At 38.2% G+C, this 17,182-nt stretch overlaps 2 protein-coding genes across 3 annotated transcripts in view; one reads left to right on the forward strand and one right to left on the reverse strand.

Moving 5' to 3' along the window:
- The window catches only part of frmpd3 (FERM and PDZ domain containing 3), a 118,669-nt gene that overhangs the window by 44,168 nt on the left and 57,319 nt on the right, over window positions 1–17,182 (reverse strand). For both annotated transcript variants that reach the window (XM_008420024.2, XM_008420020.2), the window contains exon 3: window positions 16,448–16,533. The gene's annotated coding sequence lies outside the window, so the exon portion shown is untranslated. The remainder of the gene's footprint in view (window positions 1–16,447; window positions 16,534–17,182) is intronic.
- Window positions 7–5,285, forward strand: LOC108166655 (uncharacterized). Its single transcript, XM_017307156.1, has 8 exons — window positions 7–69; window positions 258–363; window positions 544–608; window positions 700–2,725; window positions 2,829–2,933; window positions 3,402–3,461; window positions 3,923–4,024; window positions 4,520–5,285. Exons 1-8 carry the CDS (start codon window positions 10–12, stop codon window positions 4,753–4,755), a joined length of 2,760 nt encoding a protein of 919 aa, XP_017162645.1. The 5' UTR covers window positions 7–9; the 3' UTR covers window positions 4,756–5,285.

Consider the following 17,182-nt stretch of genomic DNA (forward strand, 5'->3'; position numbering starts at 1 on the left):
TCCATAGGGATGTCTTGTCAGGCTGCTGATTTGGATGCATTCAAATTATTTTCAGGCAACTCACCTGAGGTAAGTTTTATCTCCAATAACCTTTTTATTTTCTAAAATAGCCATGAGAATATTAAGTGCTGTTCAAACATATAATTATTACAATTCAAAACCAATTAATTATAACAGTTAATTGGTTTTGATACTCTACACTACACAAGTGACAAGATCAAATTCTTGTCTTATGATTACACTTTTTTGGTTAACAGGACTGTGATCACGATCTCATCCCTGACGAAATGCCAAGTTTAGAAAAATGTGTGTCATGTGAAGGACCTTTTGCACCTCTGAAATGGAGTGGTGTGAGATGCAAAGGTAATTTTTTGAGAATGGGAATTGGGTTCATCTTTTGTATATGATCCCACAGGAACACTTCTAAAAAATTATTTCATGTGTAGCTGTGCTGTATTTTGAAATTGAGTCATGCTGCAGCACCACTTTTAAAATACTTATCATTCTACCTCCCGCTGTCAATTCTMATTTTTCTTTGTCTAGTTTGCAACCAGTCCTGGCACAAAAAGTGTTATGTTAAACAAATTAACATCACTGAACTTCAGTTGGTAAGGTTTTAGTAGAAATATTATTTCTGGAATGCTTTCAATGTATACAATATAAATATATTTGTGTGTGTGTGTGTTTAATCATTAACAGGTCTGTACTGAACAAAGTTCAAATGAAGTGACATCATCAGAAGAGGAGTATGTTCCTGATTCTGTAGATGATTCAGACCTCTCTTGGGATGACAGATCAGAGCTTTTAAAAATCAGTCACAAACAACTACAGAATTGTGAGGTCTCCACCAGCAAATATATTTCCAAAAAGGAAAGTGACGACCAAGAAAGTTTTGTAGAGGAAGAAAGAGAGTCCATTTATGAAGCTGCAGAATCATTATCTAAAGATGTGATCAGCTCAAGTCAGCTTGAAGTATCAAGAGTTACTTCAAACACTGATGCTGAAGACATAATTGGTAATGATGGTGCTGATGGTAGGGCTGAAAACGTCTCAAACACATCATCCTTGCTCAGAAATAAAACTTACTGCTACATTTGTGGAAAGCTACAGACAAAGTTTACACGTCACTTAAAAACTCACGAGAAAACACATGCAGACGTTGCTCAAGTTTTGAGTCTTCCCAAGAAGTCCAAACAACGTATAAAAATGCTTATGAAGCTTCGCAACAAGGGAAACCATAGTCATAACTCGGAGGTCTTGAAGAGTGGATTTGGATCACTGAAACCAAGACGCACATCAAAGAAAAAGTACAATGAAAAAGACTACATTCACTGCATATACTGCCAGGGATTATATCTCCGACGAGATCTGTGGCGACATGTTCGCAAATGTTCTTCAAAACCAATAGAAGCTGCTTCAGCGATTGGAAGAAAAAAAGTTTTGTCTTTGGCCTCTATGAATGAGTCCGCTCAGTGTCAGCAGATATCACCAGGGGTTTGGAACATGTTGGCTGTTATGAAAGATGATGAGATCACTTCTACTGTGCGAAGTGACTTCTGTATACTACAGCTGGCCCAATCATTCTTTAACAAATATGGACAGGATCCCACCAAATATGACTACATTCGCCAGAGACTCCGAGAATCTGGAAGACTTCTGCTTACACTTCGCAAGGAATTCTCAATACATACTCTTGAGGATGCTGTGAGACCTGCAAATTTTGATGTGGTCATCAAAGCAGTCAAGAAAGTATCTGGATATGATGAAGAAAAGCACCACTACCGTACTCCAAGCCTTGCTCTAAAGTTAGGTCACTCACTGCAGAAAGTCAGTGATATTTTACATTGCAGAGCACTCATGGCACAAGACAGCATGCTGATAAAGTCAACGCAGAGTTTCAAAACACTCTATTCTACAAAGTGGTCTGAACTCATCTCTCATACCGCTTTAACTACATTGAACGAGCGGCACTTCAACAAGCCTTCCACTCTTCCTTTTACAGAAGATGTTCAGCGTCTTCACAGACATCTGGAAAAGACTACAGAACAAGCATTGAAGGACTTGGAAGACCATAGTTCACCAAAGGTATACAGTGAACTGTGTAAAGCCACCATGGCAAATGTAATACTTTTTAACAGGAGAAGAGGGGGAGAAATTTCAAAGATGACAATGAATGGCTTTCTGGAGAGAGACACAAGTCCCCTGCATAAGGATGTCGCATTTGGACTGACAGAATTTGAACTTAACCTTTGTCAACACTTCAGTCGTGTTGAAATAAGGGGTAAAAAAGGCCGCAAGGTTGCAGTGCTACTTTCACCAGATATGGTGAATGCCATAACACGTCTTATAGAAAAGAGAGAAGACTGTGGAGTTCTGGCAGATAACCTGTTCCTGTTTGCCAGACCTCATTGTCTGACTCCCTACAGAGGACAGGACTGTTTGAGGGTTTATGCCAATGAATGTGGGGCTGAAAACCCTGAGCTTCTCAGATCAACACAATTGCGCAAACATGTTGCAACTTTGTCTCAGATCTTAAACCTCAAGAATCATGAGTTGGACCAAGTTGCTAATTTTCTAGGCCATGATATTCGCGTTCATCGTGAATATTACAGACTTCCTGAGGCTACTACCCAACTGGCCAAGATATCAAAACTGCTGCTTGCCATGGAGAAAGGATCTCTTAGAAGCCTTCAAGGCAAGACGCTTGATGAGATTGAAATCGAAGGTAAATACGTTTAAACTTCAGGAAATGTAGAAATTCTTGGACATTGTGTTGGCAATCTATAGCACTTTAACCTAATTCAATAAGGCAATGCAATTTATTTTAGACAACCTAGAGTTGACTGATTCAGATGCTGAGAGTGAGGCCGATGATGGAGAGGTTGATCCTGACCATGAGGTTGATGAAGGAAATTTCACAGATTCACAGACTGGTAAGCACAGTGTTTTACATATATCCATCCATTTTGTATACCCTTGTCCCTTGTGGGATTGTGAGGGTCTGTTGGAGCATATCTCTAGCTGTCAACAGGCAGGAGGCAGGGTACACCCTGGGCAAGCTGCCAGTCTATTGCAGGTTTTACATATGTCAAGTTAAATTTATGAATATAGCACTTTTCAGCAACACGGTGATACAAAGTGCCTTGCATGATTAAAAACATACTTTAATATTTTGTAGCTAAACACGGAATGGAAATTATTTTGTCACAATACAGTAGCTAAACGAGTACTATATGGTATATTTTGTCAGGTAAATCAATGAGTTTGTGGTTTAAGAATATACCAGTGTCTAAGTAGAAATTGTTTTTCTGTCCATCAACCTGTCAATTACTTCTACTCATCTTTTGCTATTTATATGTTTGTAATGAAGTATTTTATATTTTATGACTTTGATTCTGCAGGACTGTTAACTAAGCAACCTGTGGAGGAACCTCCAGGCACGTCTGCATCATTATCACAAGGTTAGCCATTATAATTGGTCTACTAACATGTCACCTTATTTGATTGCTATAAAATGATGCACAGTGTAATCAGACCTTAACTTGTTTGTCACGGCAACAGTTAAGATACATTTGGTGGAATTTCTCTTATTAGTTACCAGGTTTGCTTGGCTCTCTCTGTGCTCTCCTCCTTGATCTTGCAGAACCTGGTCAACTTTTTACTCACTGCTTTAGTCTTATTTTAGTTCATAACTCAACTCAGTGTCTCTTGTAGTAGCACTTAGCATATCACACATACATATGTATCACTGAAAACTACAARTCTAAACTGTAAATCTGGGTTTAATCATTAAGAGAATAAACTATTCATCTATTAGTTGCTTGACCCCATAAAGGAGTGTATTGGACTTCACAGTTTAAGGAACCTACCTACAACAAATAAATGCTCATCCAGATCATTATTTTTTATCTGCTCTTTTCAGCACAAAGTAAACACAGAGATGCTAAGGGGAAAGAACTCAACAGAAAACTAAAACAGAAGAACATGGAACCCCGCAGAAAAAAGAACACAAATAAAAATTCTGGTAAATCACCACACCTGCACAAGTCACAAAACACCAACCTACTTAAGCTCAAACGCACAACTGAAGCAAGATGGTTCTGAGTGGGATCTCCTTCACTGGGAAAAAAAGACTAGGGACCAGAATGAGAAGGCCGAACAAGTCTTTTGGCTTTGGATGGTTCTTCACCCACTGCTGAGGCCTGTCTGTCAAACAAATGCAATTTTAAATTATGAAAAATCCTTTTTTCAGAATTCAGTCAAATAATCAATCATTCATACCAAGCAAGTATGCTGTTTGGCATTGGCAGAAATTTTCATCTGTGCAACCTACATGCTCATTTCTATAGCTTGTCCCACTAATGTATGTTCTTTATGAATGCACATTTTAAAAGGGAAATTAACAGGCATTGCATAATTTATAACAAAGAGAAGTTAACAATTAATATACCAAACACAATTGTTTTCATTTCTTCATTATAAGTGGAGTTCAATAATGGTTTATTTGTCTTTTTTCTAGCATCTCTGGAAAGTGCTAGAAGAGCAAAAAAGCATCCATGGTCTCCCGTAGAGGTTGCTGCGGTAATGAGGCACTTTGGCGAACACATCAAGAAAGGACAACTGGCCACTATGATAGAATGCCAGCAATGCAAAAAGGCTGAGGATCCTGCTCTAGCTAGTCGTTCTATCCAAAACATAAGAGATTTTGTGAGAAATCGGGGCGTAACTTTGAAAAGAAAAGAAAATACTGTATAGTCTATGTGACTGTAATGAATTTTCCATCAGTGATATCAGCAGCACACATGGGATATTTAGAGCCAGACCAGAGGTAATCTCTGTGTTCTGATATCACTAATGGACAGTTTAAATATTTCATCTTGTGGAGGCAGAAGGAGGGTTGACACAGTTTGAGTTATAATGGCAAGTTGCTTGTTAAACAGAATATGTAAACATACTGACATTTTTGCACCATCTATTGTTTGGTATAGATCTGTTATTGTACTTTAAAAATATTCAGCTGTATTTCTACTGATATGAGTAAGTTCATCGTGTTCACACAATTTGTTTAATCTCTGATTTAACAATAGGCATGCAATTCATTTAATTTTGCCATTAAGATTTATCTTTATGTTCACAAATAGAATTGTTGCTCTAGTTCTTAGTGAAGGTGGTGTAAAATGCTGTCCACTTTATGTGTAGTTATACTCCATAATGCCATGTTTGGACTTCTTAATACACATAAATTTCATGTTTGTGTATGTGTATGCCATGGTCCTGATAATAAAGTTGGCCCTGACAATTACTGTTGGTGTCATGGGCGGAGCCAAGCACCTCATTATCGTTTGTCCTTTTAATACAGCATTGTATCAGGTTCTTGTATTTTGAGTTCTGATGTGTGTATTTACATTTTTAAGTGAGATTTATGTTGTGTAGCTCAAACAAGATTTTTGACAACTTACTACATCTTTCTAGCATAAGTGGAAAGGGGTGACTGTTTAGTGTTGCAAAAAACTGGTTTGAAAAAAGTGTCCTGCTAATACACCAAAACCAGTAGGGGTGTGTGTGTGTGTGTGTGTGTGTGTGTGCGCGGCTGCTCGGATGTCCTCGGAGGCTGCTGTAGTACGAATCTGCGGCATTGTTTTGTTTTTCCAAACCAATCTGACAGTTTTCTTTTTCTTCTTCTTCACTTTGCTTGTCTCTCTGTGTCTGTTTTCTGCTGTCAAGCTTGTTAATCTCAAAAGAGTTAAAGAAAATGGAGCCTCTGGTAACTTTAAGTCTGAACATCTTGTTCTGTGGCTTAGCTGAGCAGCGTTGTTGCTTTGAATTGAAAACTGCTGCCTCTTGAGTTTACATTTATGTTTCTGACATTATAGCATAAAAAGCTCAAAATATGTTGTTACATTTTTGTWAAATTTACATTTTGAGCTATGCTTACAAAATGACAAGTATGCAACAGGTTTCATTGACATTCAGCCTTAAAGCTACAATTAACAGTCTATTTAAATCATTTGAAGTAAATGACAAGAGGCAACATTTCCTTTTCAGTAATTGTTTAATTATAATAAAAAAAAGGATAAAATTCTGAATTTCACATGTTGGATTTCGTAGAAATACCGTGATTTTACAAGTCACTTTTACATCGTCCTGCTATTAGAGAGGCTTATGAGATATGGCGAGGAGATTAATAAACAAATGGCGTGTACTCAGAAAATCAACTTCTAGGTAGATGTTAAGGAATGCAATGTTGGACAGTTGACTGGTGATTGATTCTAACATGGGTTTTGTAGCGTTCTCATCAGGTTAGACAAACTCTTTCCCTGAGGAAAACAACTCGTATGGATACGTCCATAACAAAGATCTGACAGAGCGTTGAGGCCGCCAGGAGAACAACATTTCTTGAGCTTGGGCCGGAACATGACACACAGGCTCTACGTGCCGTGATGGATGCTAACATGGATGCAGAGGCCGAAGAAAACCGTTGAAAGGATTAGTTTTGTAAGTGGAGCTGAAACTAGTACAAATATTTTATATTCTTTTAAGTTTTTAATCTTATTGCCTTCCAAACATCTTCACTACTCCGTAAATTGTTTTCTTCTGGTATCGCTTCCCAACYTGGTAAAAGCTGGGAAGCGCCCCTTGTACTGCACTTTGAGGGTCTGGGCTCTCAGCTATTGAGAATCGTTTGACTCCTGGAGGCACGGACTCTGTCGAAGTTTTAGATTTGACCCAACTGTGAACGCTTGGCCATGAGGCGTGCGACACGGCAGCTCCACCGTTATGAAGCTTACTGGACATTGCCTGCACTGTAAACAACAATCCTCAACTGTAAAGACAGAAGTGTCGATCTGAACGAAGTGGCTGTTCATGTTAATCCAATATTGCTGTGGGTGGATGCAAACCTGTGTCTAAATGGTTTGCTTCCACCCAAACCAAAAATCTAAACTTCACATGCTGGATTTCACAGAAATCCTGTGCTTTTACAAGACACTTTTTTACATTGTCCATGTTGCTGTCATGGAGGTCATTTTTTCCAGTTGTGGTGAATAATGCAGCAGGCTTGCAGATTCCCATCAGATGTATAGTTACTAATTGCCCCAGTCCTCTTCAGCCCTCTTCACAAACCACTTTCATTCCTTTCCATCTTTTCTTGCTAAATTATTTAGAAAACTATGCAGCATTCARGGGTTACCACCGAAACATTTTGTTGGAAGTTCACAGCTTCAACATAATCTAATTCTCATCAATTTTCCATATTTTATCTGACAGAAAATGTTGAAAAACATAAGTCGTGATGTTATTCAGCACATCRATTATCTTATAATGAAACCTGGCATCTCTCAGCTCATTGATATCTGTTCATTTCTCTCTTACACTGTATAGTGTTACGGCCAAATTCCCAAAACGACTGGACTGATTCACATTTTGCAATACCTTGGTCATTGGTAAACAAAAGGAGTCTGAAACTGTGAACCTAAGGTAGTYCCTTAAAATTGTGTTTGTAAATTCAAACGTTTAAAGCACCTCTTAAACAAAATCTTGTTTAAAAAAAAAAAAAAACATGTCAGGTGAGAAAACTGCCTCTCAAAAATCTTAAGAACTACATTCCTGCTGTTTTTTGGCTTTGTTTACCTAGAATGAACCAAGCTGTGGCTTCATCGGCCCAGCTCTAAACGTAGCTGAAACTTAAAGCGATGATGCAGAAGGTGTTGTTGTCAAGTGTAAAGTTGGGGGGAAAGCAAAGATTATCGATAATKGGTGTCCACAAGGACTGCCTCTGTGTGCATAACAGCTGAACCATGGCTGTACCCACACACACACACACAGAGCAGCTCTTGAGGCTGTGTCATCTTCCCTGCAAGCTCTCAGATGGAAAGTGTCGATTTTGTTTTGGGCATTAAAAATACCCCAAAAATGCAGGTAATTTCCCGTAGAMTCCACCATTAGACRATGCCCATATGAATCATTTGACTCCAGGAGAAGTCAAACGATTCCAGGAGGAGTCCTGGAATYGTTTGACTCTTGATGAACTTCATCAAGTTCATCAAGTAAAAAAGGCAATTATTCCGTTTCAAAGTTCTCRAAAAAGTGGCTGCRTGAATGTGTTCAACACGGTGTACAGAGTACAGCTGAACCCAGAGAATAAAGCWGAAAAAACAGAAGTAGACTTTTAGCGCACTGTGGGGACTTATTACTCCAATCTCTAAACTGGAGTCTTTGTAAAGTCTTGAACTGAAAGCTGTCATTCCTTCTTGAGAACATTAAAGCATTGTATATTTTCACTTCTGTTTTCAAGGTTCAATACAAAGTAAAGAGAAAGACGATTATAATGATAGGAAGGAGTTCACTATTTAGAAGGCCGAGGCCAAAATACAAAATAATTTAAGATGATGATTTACGAATGATTGTGGCGGGCTCATTTTGTTCCGCATGTGATATTGTGAAAATCGTTAGCGAATTCAGAGAAATTTCCATATGCTGGGAAGCTTTATTGAATAGACATGATATTTTGGGGCTACTGGCAGCACCACATTGAAAACGAGCATGAAAATTTATGCATGGCCTCAAGAACATTTCAAAGAAACGCAGTCGGTGAACACAGTTAACGGCTGCATCGCAAAATAAGAGTTAAAGCTCAGTAATGTAATGAAAAACATATATGCAAAGAAGATGCAGAAAAGTGGCCAAAAATGTTTCAACAGTAACTATGGGAAAGTAGAAACTTGAAGTAACAGAGATGTTTTCTTTTTAATCACAATTTGTGTTATTGCCCCGAGAAATTTTCACATCTGTGTGGATACATTATTGATTYATAACAACGCATCAAAGTTTTAGAAGAACAYGCTGTATGTGGCACTGCATTTATGTTTTGTGTTTATCAGCTGTGTTTTTGTTCTGTTTATTAAATAATAAAAATTTTATGGCTCAGTTAGTTTTTCTTCATTGTCTTGGGGGCTTCAAGGCCACACCCCTTTGCCAGATGTCTCTGTACTGTGCACTGAGTTACACCAACTTGTCTTCTGTCACTGAGCACAGTTTGATGTTGATCARGATTAGGGAGTCAAATGTAGACCATTCAAAGTGAAGCATGGAGCTTGATCACTGAGATTTTCTAGATGCCAGATGAGGACCAACCACAGCCTTTCTTTGCAGGAGTTGCGACAATTTKAGTTTTTGGGGCGTAATTGAAGTTTGAGGCTTGACTACGGCCCTTCAACAGGCGTGAAAAGTTGAAGATTTTGATAACTTTAGAGGCACTGGTGCCTTTTGAGCAAACTCATCGATTTTCACACGGACTGATAAAAACCTCTGGAAGGAGTTTGATCAAATACGGAGGCTAAAACTGGGTAAAAAAACGTTGAAAATCGTAGGTTCATTCCAAGATGGCTGGCATTCAGTTTGTTTTAGAGCATGGATATAAGTTAGTTTTGTATAGATCTTGGAAAGTTCTATAAGTTAACCAAATTTCATATCTTTATGATAAAGTAAAGGTATATGAGGAGGGTTTTTTTTTAAGTTACCAGGGGGCGCTGTTGAGCTATTTCTGTTGAGACTTTTTGCAAAACTCTTAAAATGCATACATTTCTATACAACAGGCATGTCTGCACACTTTTGTGAGTTCTGCACATACTCAGGCCTCCAGATAGCCAAATCAATTGAGGAGAGAATAGTAGCAAAAAACATCAAAAAAGAAAAACAGTTTTCGGAGTGAATGAGCTGCTCCGGCCTAATAAATTATATCTTCCAGCGGGAATTTGCTGAGGTTGTAATACAATGTGTTTCATAATGTGGACTGGCCTAAACTGAGATCACAATCAAACAAATACAGGAAAGAGTAAAAAAACCTCCAAAACTGATCTAGAGTTAAATTGAATTGGATATAAGAATTGAGTATTTAATTCTTATATTAAATACTAAATTCTTGAATAATGATCAATATTTTGATCATTATTAATGATCAAAATATTGAACTGCAAACAGAAATTAACTGATTTACCAAAGCTAAGTTCAAAGATTGTTTTGAGGTAAGAAAATAAAGTAGCAAGGCACATAAAGACATCATGTGTCCTCAAAGCGWAGGTGCAAATAGGCCTGAATTGACCTCAAGAGCTCTTTTTTATCACACATTGTCCCATTTTTACAATGTTACACAATGTTCTAGTTTGATAGAGAGCCCTAACTTTGATCTATTTTACTTAACAATTTTGCTTATTTTCTCCTCACTTCTTTCCCTTTGACTGTGAATCTGAATTTGAACCCACCTCTGTTCTTCTACAGGAGGGCATATAAATCTGTTAACTGAGTTTAAAGCCAAAGCAAGGCTCTGTAATAAAAATGTACCTGCTTGCAGTGAGCCACTTATATTTGCCTCTTCTTAAAGAAAAATGTGACTGCAACAAAGTGAAGTCACACAGTGGCTCAGTTCTACAACAGGGCGAGTAGGAAACAGGTGATGCAACACAGTTGTAAACATGCTAATTTGCCAGAAGTTTTGAAATGTGTTGCTGGCATTGTGTTCAAAAACATTTAACCACAATAAATTGGCTTTCTTTATTTAAAGCCATTTTATTGTGGTTTAATTCAATTTGGTTTGAATTAAACCACACAATTAAACATTTGCTCATTTTTATCCTTTTGCAAAAGCCAAAGTTTACAGGGAGGGTGCAAAGGATCAGAAATAATCTCATTGTAKGAAGATATAAATCAGGAGAAGGATACAAAAAAAATCGTTCAAATTTATTAGCACATGGAAGAAAGTCTTCAGCAACTAAAAAACAAAAAGGCGTGGAGAACAAAAAAAATACAAAAACTGGACTGTGTTCAAAAAAATGACGAAAGGCAGAAACTTGTGAGGAAGCCTACAGAGAGCCTGACAATAATCCTTTGGGAGCTGCAGAAATGTCCAAAACATAGACACAAAAACAATACTAAATAATAAAAAAAACTACCCACAGTAAAACACTGTGATTGAAGCATCACCAGTCAAGTATATTTTTCAGAAAAAGGGTTTATTTCAGAAGAGAGAAAATTGTAATCGCTTCTAAATGCCAGTCAGTTCTGACCCAAGATCTTTTGAGTCTGCTGGAAATATGGAGATAAAAAATAAATGTGTATTTCTCAGCGTTACAATTTATCCAAGCCTACACCCAAATCCAGAGTCCAGAACAAAATCTAAGAATTTAAGGGGTCTCCCAAAGATGTCCTCACGGTCTGGTAGATTTGGGAAATCCTTGAAGCACAAAGTGGGCAAAACMTTTGCAAGTCAAGATGCTGGATGTTGATAGACGTTCAAAGAAATGCTAAAACTGAATCGAGCTGTTCATCAAGAAAGTTGTAGCTTAAGGTTGTGCACACTTATGAAGTGAGGTTGTTTTGCTTTGAGTATATTTTTTTTCAGTTGATTTGTATAGAATAAGCGTAACCTCGTGTGCAGAATGATTTTTAAATCTTGATTCGTTATTTGACAGAAGACATTAAACAGGAGTACTTTGTAAAAAGTGCCAGTCGTTGTATATTTATGTTTAGCAGCTTATCATCCATACCAGACGTTATTATATCAGCCTCAGGCTTTTATTATGTATATTGGTGCTTCTATTTTATCACCAAAATAAAACGATCTACCACCCAAAGGAGGCAGAGACCTTATATTTAGGTTGTAACAAACTATGGATTTAACTGCTACTCTAACTTTGTGCCCCACAACTCTTCATTCATTATCCCACAAATTAAAAGACAACAAAAAATTAGAGCAAAGGTTAAAAAAAAATGTCAGCAACACTAGGATGAAAAGTGTATAAACTTAAAGAGTAGGTCTAATTATAACCGACGGCGTCATATTCATAGTTGGTTTCATTTGTCAACTGCCACTTTTGCTTACTCATTACCGCCATGCCTTCAAGCCTTTTTACGTGTAGCTTTGTGTCTGCGTTTTTTTGTTGTTTTTTTTACTGGGAAAAGTGGATGTCAAGATGAAACTCTGGGAATACATAATGACTTCATTAGTGGTACTTTTCTGTGATTAATTGGAGTGCTGTGTCACCCAGCGTGACAGAGAAGCTCAACGTCACTGTTGTGACAGAAGGCCCGTACCGTGTTGATGAATCGGGAGATGATCGCACCCACAACTCGTAAGACGCACACATGTAYGGTCGCACGCATTCGGCTTTATGTTGGCACAGAAATCCCTCTGTCATCTCTGCCGAACAAAAGATCTGGCTTTAATCCAGTCAGGCTTGTAGAAAAGGGAAGCGCTGCCTATTTTTCATAGGCCGACTGTAGTCTCGCAGTACACGGCTTTGATTAGCAACACTGATGTCACCACATTCTTTCTTCTTCTTCCAGTGCCTCGTTGGCACAAGCCCAGCTGTGTGATCACTCTGAAGATGCTGGCAATCTCTCTCTCTTTCTAAACGGTGGGGGAAAAATAAATAAATAAATCCAAGGGAACTCACTGTCTCTGAGCTCAAGGGGCCAGATAAATATGTTGTGTTCAACGGTTTCTTGGGGTTCACCATCACAGAGCGTTCGACTGTCAAGGAGCAGAAGGAGAAAACAAAACATATGTGTGGTGGTGTACAGAAGTCAGGAAGGAGATGTAGGATTAAAGCAGAGGAAGAATGGAACAGTGAGTAGTAAACGTCAAGCTTTGTAGCCGCCACGGAGAGGCCGGGGATAAAGCGGAGCAAGTCTTTCAGGCGTAAGATAAGAATAAGCTACAAGAGGCGGACAAGCTGTCTGCTCATTTTGATCTGGGTAAATGCTTCCCACAAGGAAAAACCAGTCTGGCCTTTGATGGATTCATTTGACTGCTGCTGTTTGCTGCAACTTTGAACAGGGCGTATGGAGTCGGCGAGGCAGGATGATCCCGATGCACGACTCGAGAGACCTTTACAGTGTAAATTCGAGTTGATCAATTTTATTGACGCAACTGTTGCACTGGGTCTGCTGCCACATCAGCGATGCAACGAAATGGTAAGGGACACGTCTTGACCTGAGATTTCTACCTGAGCCAGTATTAAAGCATTTACTTATTCAGGAGGAGCCCGATGGGACGGGCTCGGTTCAGGGAAACAGCTTTACTGGGAGGCTGTTTTTTAAATGTTTGTATGTCTCAGACATAAAGAACTTAATGGAGCACAGCAATCTCATCAATTTTCTATATTGCATTAAACAAGCAATTAGATTTTTTTTTCTTTCTGCAATGGATTCACAAAGCAGATTGCATTAAATACACTTGCAAGAAAACACACACATCACTGCCCTCTCTTTAGCCAAAAACACAGTGATCCCAGGGAAGGAATTAAAGACATTGAGAAAAATATTAATATATTTTATTATTTGAATAAAACAAAGCATCCAGGTCCACGTCCTTAAGAACAATATCTGACTGGAGTGTCTAAGTGTTTTTTGTTTTTTTAATCAATAAGTCATGTTGCAGGTTGCATGGTAAATGGTTTGTACTTGTATAGCACTTTCAAGTTCAAAGGTCCCCAAAGCGTTCTACACTACACTGTCATTCAAGCATTCACACACACATACACACACTGATGATGGCCCTCTGGATGATGGCCCATGATGCATTAAAGGAATGCATCATGGAATGATGCATTCCTTTAACTAATTAACTTGGAAATAAGCATTTGTTGAAAATAAAATTGTACAGCATTCAGATTGTAAAATTACTAGATTATAGTAATGTGAGAATAAAAAAACAAGAACTATTACATCATCTCAATCCCCCTTCATGAATGTAAAGTTTCTTTTTCTGCTGAGCCAAAATTATGACCAGCTTTCAGCGGATGGTATTTTTTCTCTGGCAGTATCTGTACGTCTGACCAAGGCGGGTGAAGTGTCTTCCCCAAAGACGGAGATTAACCATCGCCGCCACTTTAGCCCCCAGTCTGCGCCTCATTTCAGAAGTCGACGTGTGCACAGGTTCTTGACCGCACACATTTTGCGTCTGCAAATGCTTGGTTGAATTTGGTCTAATGTAAGGGCCAAGATCTAGCTCTACATTTTTAATATCTTATTGCCACAAGTAAAATATGCCTGGCAGTTGCTTATCAACCACAACTTTCCCCAGTGCTGGATCTTTAGAGACTAAGATGTCGCTGTTCTTTAGCTTGGTCTCTCATGAACTCAGAGATCATTAAAGGCAGAGCAAAGGATTGCAGAAGGATTTTCTTKCTAGAACATAACTCCATACACAGAGAGATGCAGGAAAGCAAACTCTTCTGTTTACAATAGAAATAGTTTTGCATTTGCTTATTATGTTCCTTCCACAATATTTTTTATGTCTTTTCTGGTGTTGTTTGATCAACTTGCCAAGTGCTCTGTGGCTTTCTCTTCTYGTCACAGTTTGCTCAGATCAGCGTGAAGTGTTGAAGGACACTAGCCTWTCCTTTCCAGTGGGAACACTGAGATATTCAAGAGTGGCACTTTATTTGTCAGGCACAGCTAGAGGAAAATGTCAAATATGTTTACCTYCTAAAATGAAATATTTTTTCTCTTATGCCTGTGAGTTGGTGAGTCTCCCTGCTGTGCTGTCCACCACTTTTAAAAAGGTCTTATAGCTCCATAGTCCTATTGTGCCATATTTATTATAACTGGAATTGCCTATGTATGGCATTAAGCGGTAGAGTAATATAATTTGAAAAATGATGGATAAAATTGAACTTTAACTCTGGTCTACTGCTTATTGCAGATTAATGCCATATTCCTCTTGCTACATTGCAGGTTTAATGATTTGTAAAACAGACGGGAATTCAAAACTTATGATGATTCCTTTCAAGCAAGAAATGAAGAGATAAGGGAACTTTTATAGATTAATTTGATCACATTAGTACCTATTGGTCAGTAAATGCACTGATGTCRGGTGTTGCTCAGTCCCACYTGTATTTATGTTTTCACTCGTTACATCACAACCACRACAATAATGCGACAGCTTTTCAAGATCACAATTCTTTTAGCATTGTTGCATAATAAAAATGAGTCTTTGCTGAATATGGTCATGTGCAAGAGACAAAGATACCAAAAGATACCAAAGATAAGCCTGCAAAGCATCTCCAAGTCAGCAGTCTAGTTTATTGCTAATTTAAAGAAATGTCCTACTAAAGAATGTACAACATATTTCTTACTCGGCCAAAACTTTTTTGCATGAATATATACAGCAGGTATCATTATTTTATTAACAAGCTCCATTTGTTGMATTAAGAAATAGATTATCACCTGATCACATGAAACCAGAAATGTTCTCCTTTTTTGACAGTTTCTGAAAGTAGATATACCGTTATGAGATCTCCCTCAGATTTTCTAAATGTGAATGGTATATTTGGGCACATGACTTATGACTTAAGCAGGAACATTTTCCATTTCAATTTCCCATGCCACTGATCTACATTAAAGAGCGGGGTGAGATACGTGGCAGTGATTCAGCACAGAAGAGGTTTTACCTRCGCTAAGTGGCAACCACGACGAGACAATAAATGGGCCAGTGAATTAATTATAATGCTAAAGCCTTGTGAGGATGAGCAAAATGTTTTTGATGTTTCCAGAAATTGTATTTAATATGGTAATTAGAGAAAGCATTTTACTCGTTCTGCATAATACAGCGTTGGCTTCACTGATGGATTAACACAAAGATTAATGGATGCTTTGAAACACTTTAATACTAGTCTGTTGCAGACAAAATATAAAAAAACATTTGTAATCTTCATTTAAATGGATTTAAARTGCATTCCTTTTTTAAACGCTTGTGGTTGCTTCAGATTTGATTACGCTATTGATTGCAAACTTTTACCCTACAGCATAATTATAAAGTCCCTTGTTCTGTTCAAGTACTGGCAGGTACACTGGGCCATCACAGAGGACCCCATTCGGCCCTGGCTCTCAGCTCTCTGGCATAGAATCAATGCAGAGTTGCAGATGTGAGCAAAAGCCGCAGCGGACAAGCACACACATCACTGCTGTTGAAATGATCGCACCTTTACTGCAGTGTCATAAAAACAGGGGATTTCCATCGAGACACAGCTTTGACTAGATGAACATAATGTCTCTAAAGAAAGACGGCAAGGCTGAGAGTGTTGGAGGGTAAATCACTGGTGCTCACGGTGCACTTTGAAAGGCTTATTATTGTATGATCAGACGTTGACAAAGAGGATATACGTTTAAGAAAATTATTTAGCTTTTGGATGTGGCTCATTGATGGGGGATTTGGCAGTTCGTCTTTGTGCAATTAGGTTTTATTTGCCTTTGTGTTTCTGTCAGGTCAAAATAAAAGAGACGGGCGATAGGATACTGCCTCACACATAACCCACGCTCTGTCTAATAGCCCTTTTAGCTTTAGATTAAATCGTCTCGCTGCAATATATTAACTCAGTGATTCTCACAGTAATGCAGGGATTTGGTAGAGTTAAAACAAAACGGAACGGAAAATACAGCATTTACTTACGATCTCTGAGTGCTGGCGTCTGGAAAGAAGGTCTCTCCTTCAGCAGGAAACTCCCACAAACACACTCGAGGTTGCAGTGTGTGTATCTGGAGAGATAAATAAGGAGAGACAATCAGTTCTTCATACTCACATCAGGCTACTTATGGAGGCTTTTTTTTTGTGAAAAATAATGTAAAAGAACACCCAAGATTACAGTTCAGTTTATTATTGAGTTCTTTATTCTTTTGTTTGTTTCTGTTAGGAGTTTGTGTTTTGTTCAAAAAGTTTTTCAGATACTGTAAGGTCTGTAAATAAATAAAAATGGAGAACTGAAACATATCCATGCGCGTGGGTGGGAAAATAACACATAGTGCTGCTTATATAATGGTGGATGTCAAGATGCAAATACTTAGACCTCCTGCAGCTATAATGCATTTGCGTTGATGCAGACCTCTCACTGGAGTCACTCAAAGCCATTTGCAAGACTGTGTATTGTTTAGCTACTGAAAAGTGGTGCAAAAAGCATAGCTTTATGTCCAGATGTAACCTTCCTGTCAGAGGGCACTTGGTTGTCCTTTGATATCAGAGTTTTGAGGGAAACTCAACAAATGATTCAATCTTTTGAAAGAATTATAATACCTTTTTTACCAATGAGGAGTAAATCTGTACCAAATGCCTTTTTCTTTTGGTTAACTTCAGTATGACTTCAATATTCAATATTTGTTTGGTTTATATATACAGTATATCTATATATAT

Source organism: Poecilia reticulata, linkage group LG10 (assembly GCF_000633615.1).
Source record: "Poecilia reticulata strain Guanapo linkage group LG10, Guppy_female_1.0+MT, whole genome shotgun sequence".
Taxonomy (NCBI): Eukaryota; Metazoa; Chordata; class Actinopteri; order Cyprinodontiformes; family Poeciliidae; genus Poecilia; species Poecilia reticulata.

Coding starts and splice junctions, on each gene's coding strand:
- LOC108166655 (XM_017307156.1), top strand. CDS start 10: ATGTCTTGTCAGGCTGCTGATTTGGATGCATTCAAATTATTTTCAGGC. Junction 364..543: donor GAGTGGTGTGAGATGCAAAG/GTAATTTTTTGA, acceptor TTCTTTGTCTAG/TTTGCAACCAGTCCTGGCAC. Junction 3,462..3,922: donor GTCTGCATCATTATCACAAG/GTTAGCCATTAT, acceptor TGCTCTTTTCAG/CACAAAGTAAACACAGAGAT.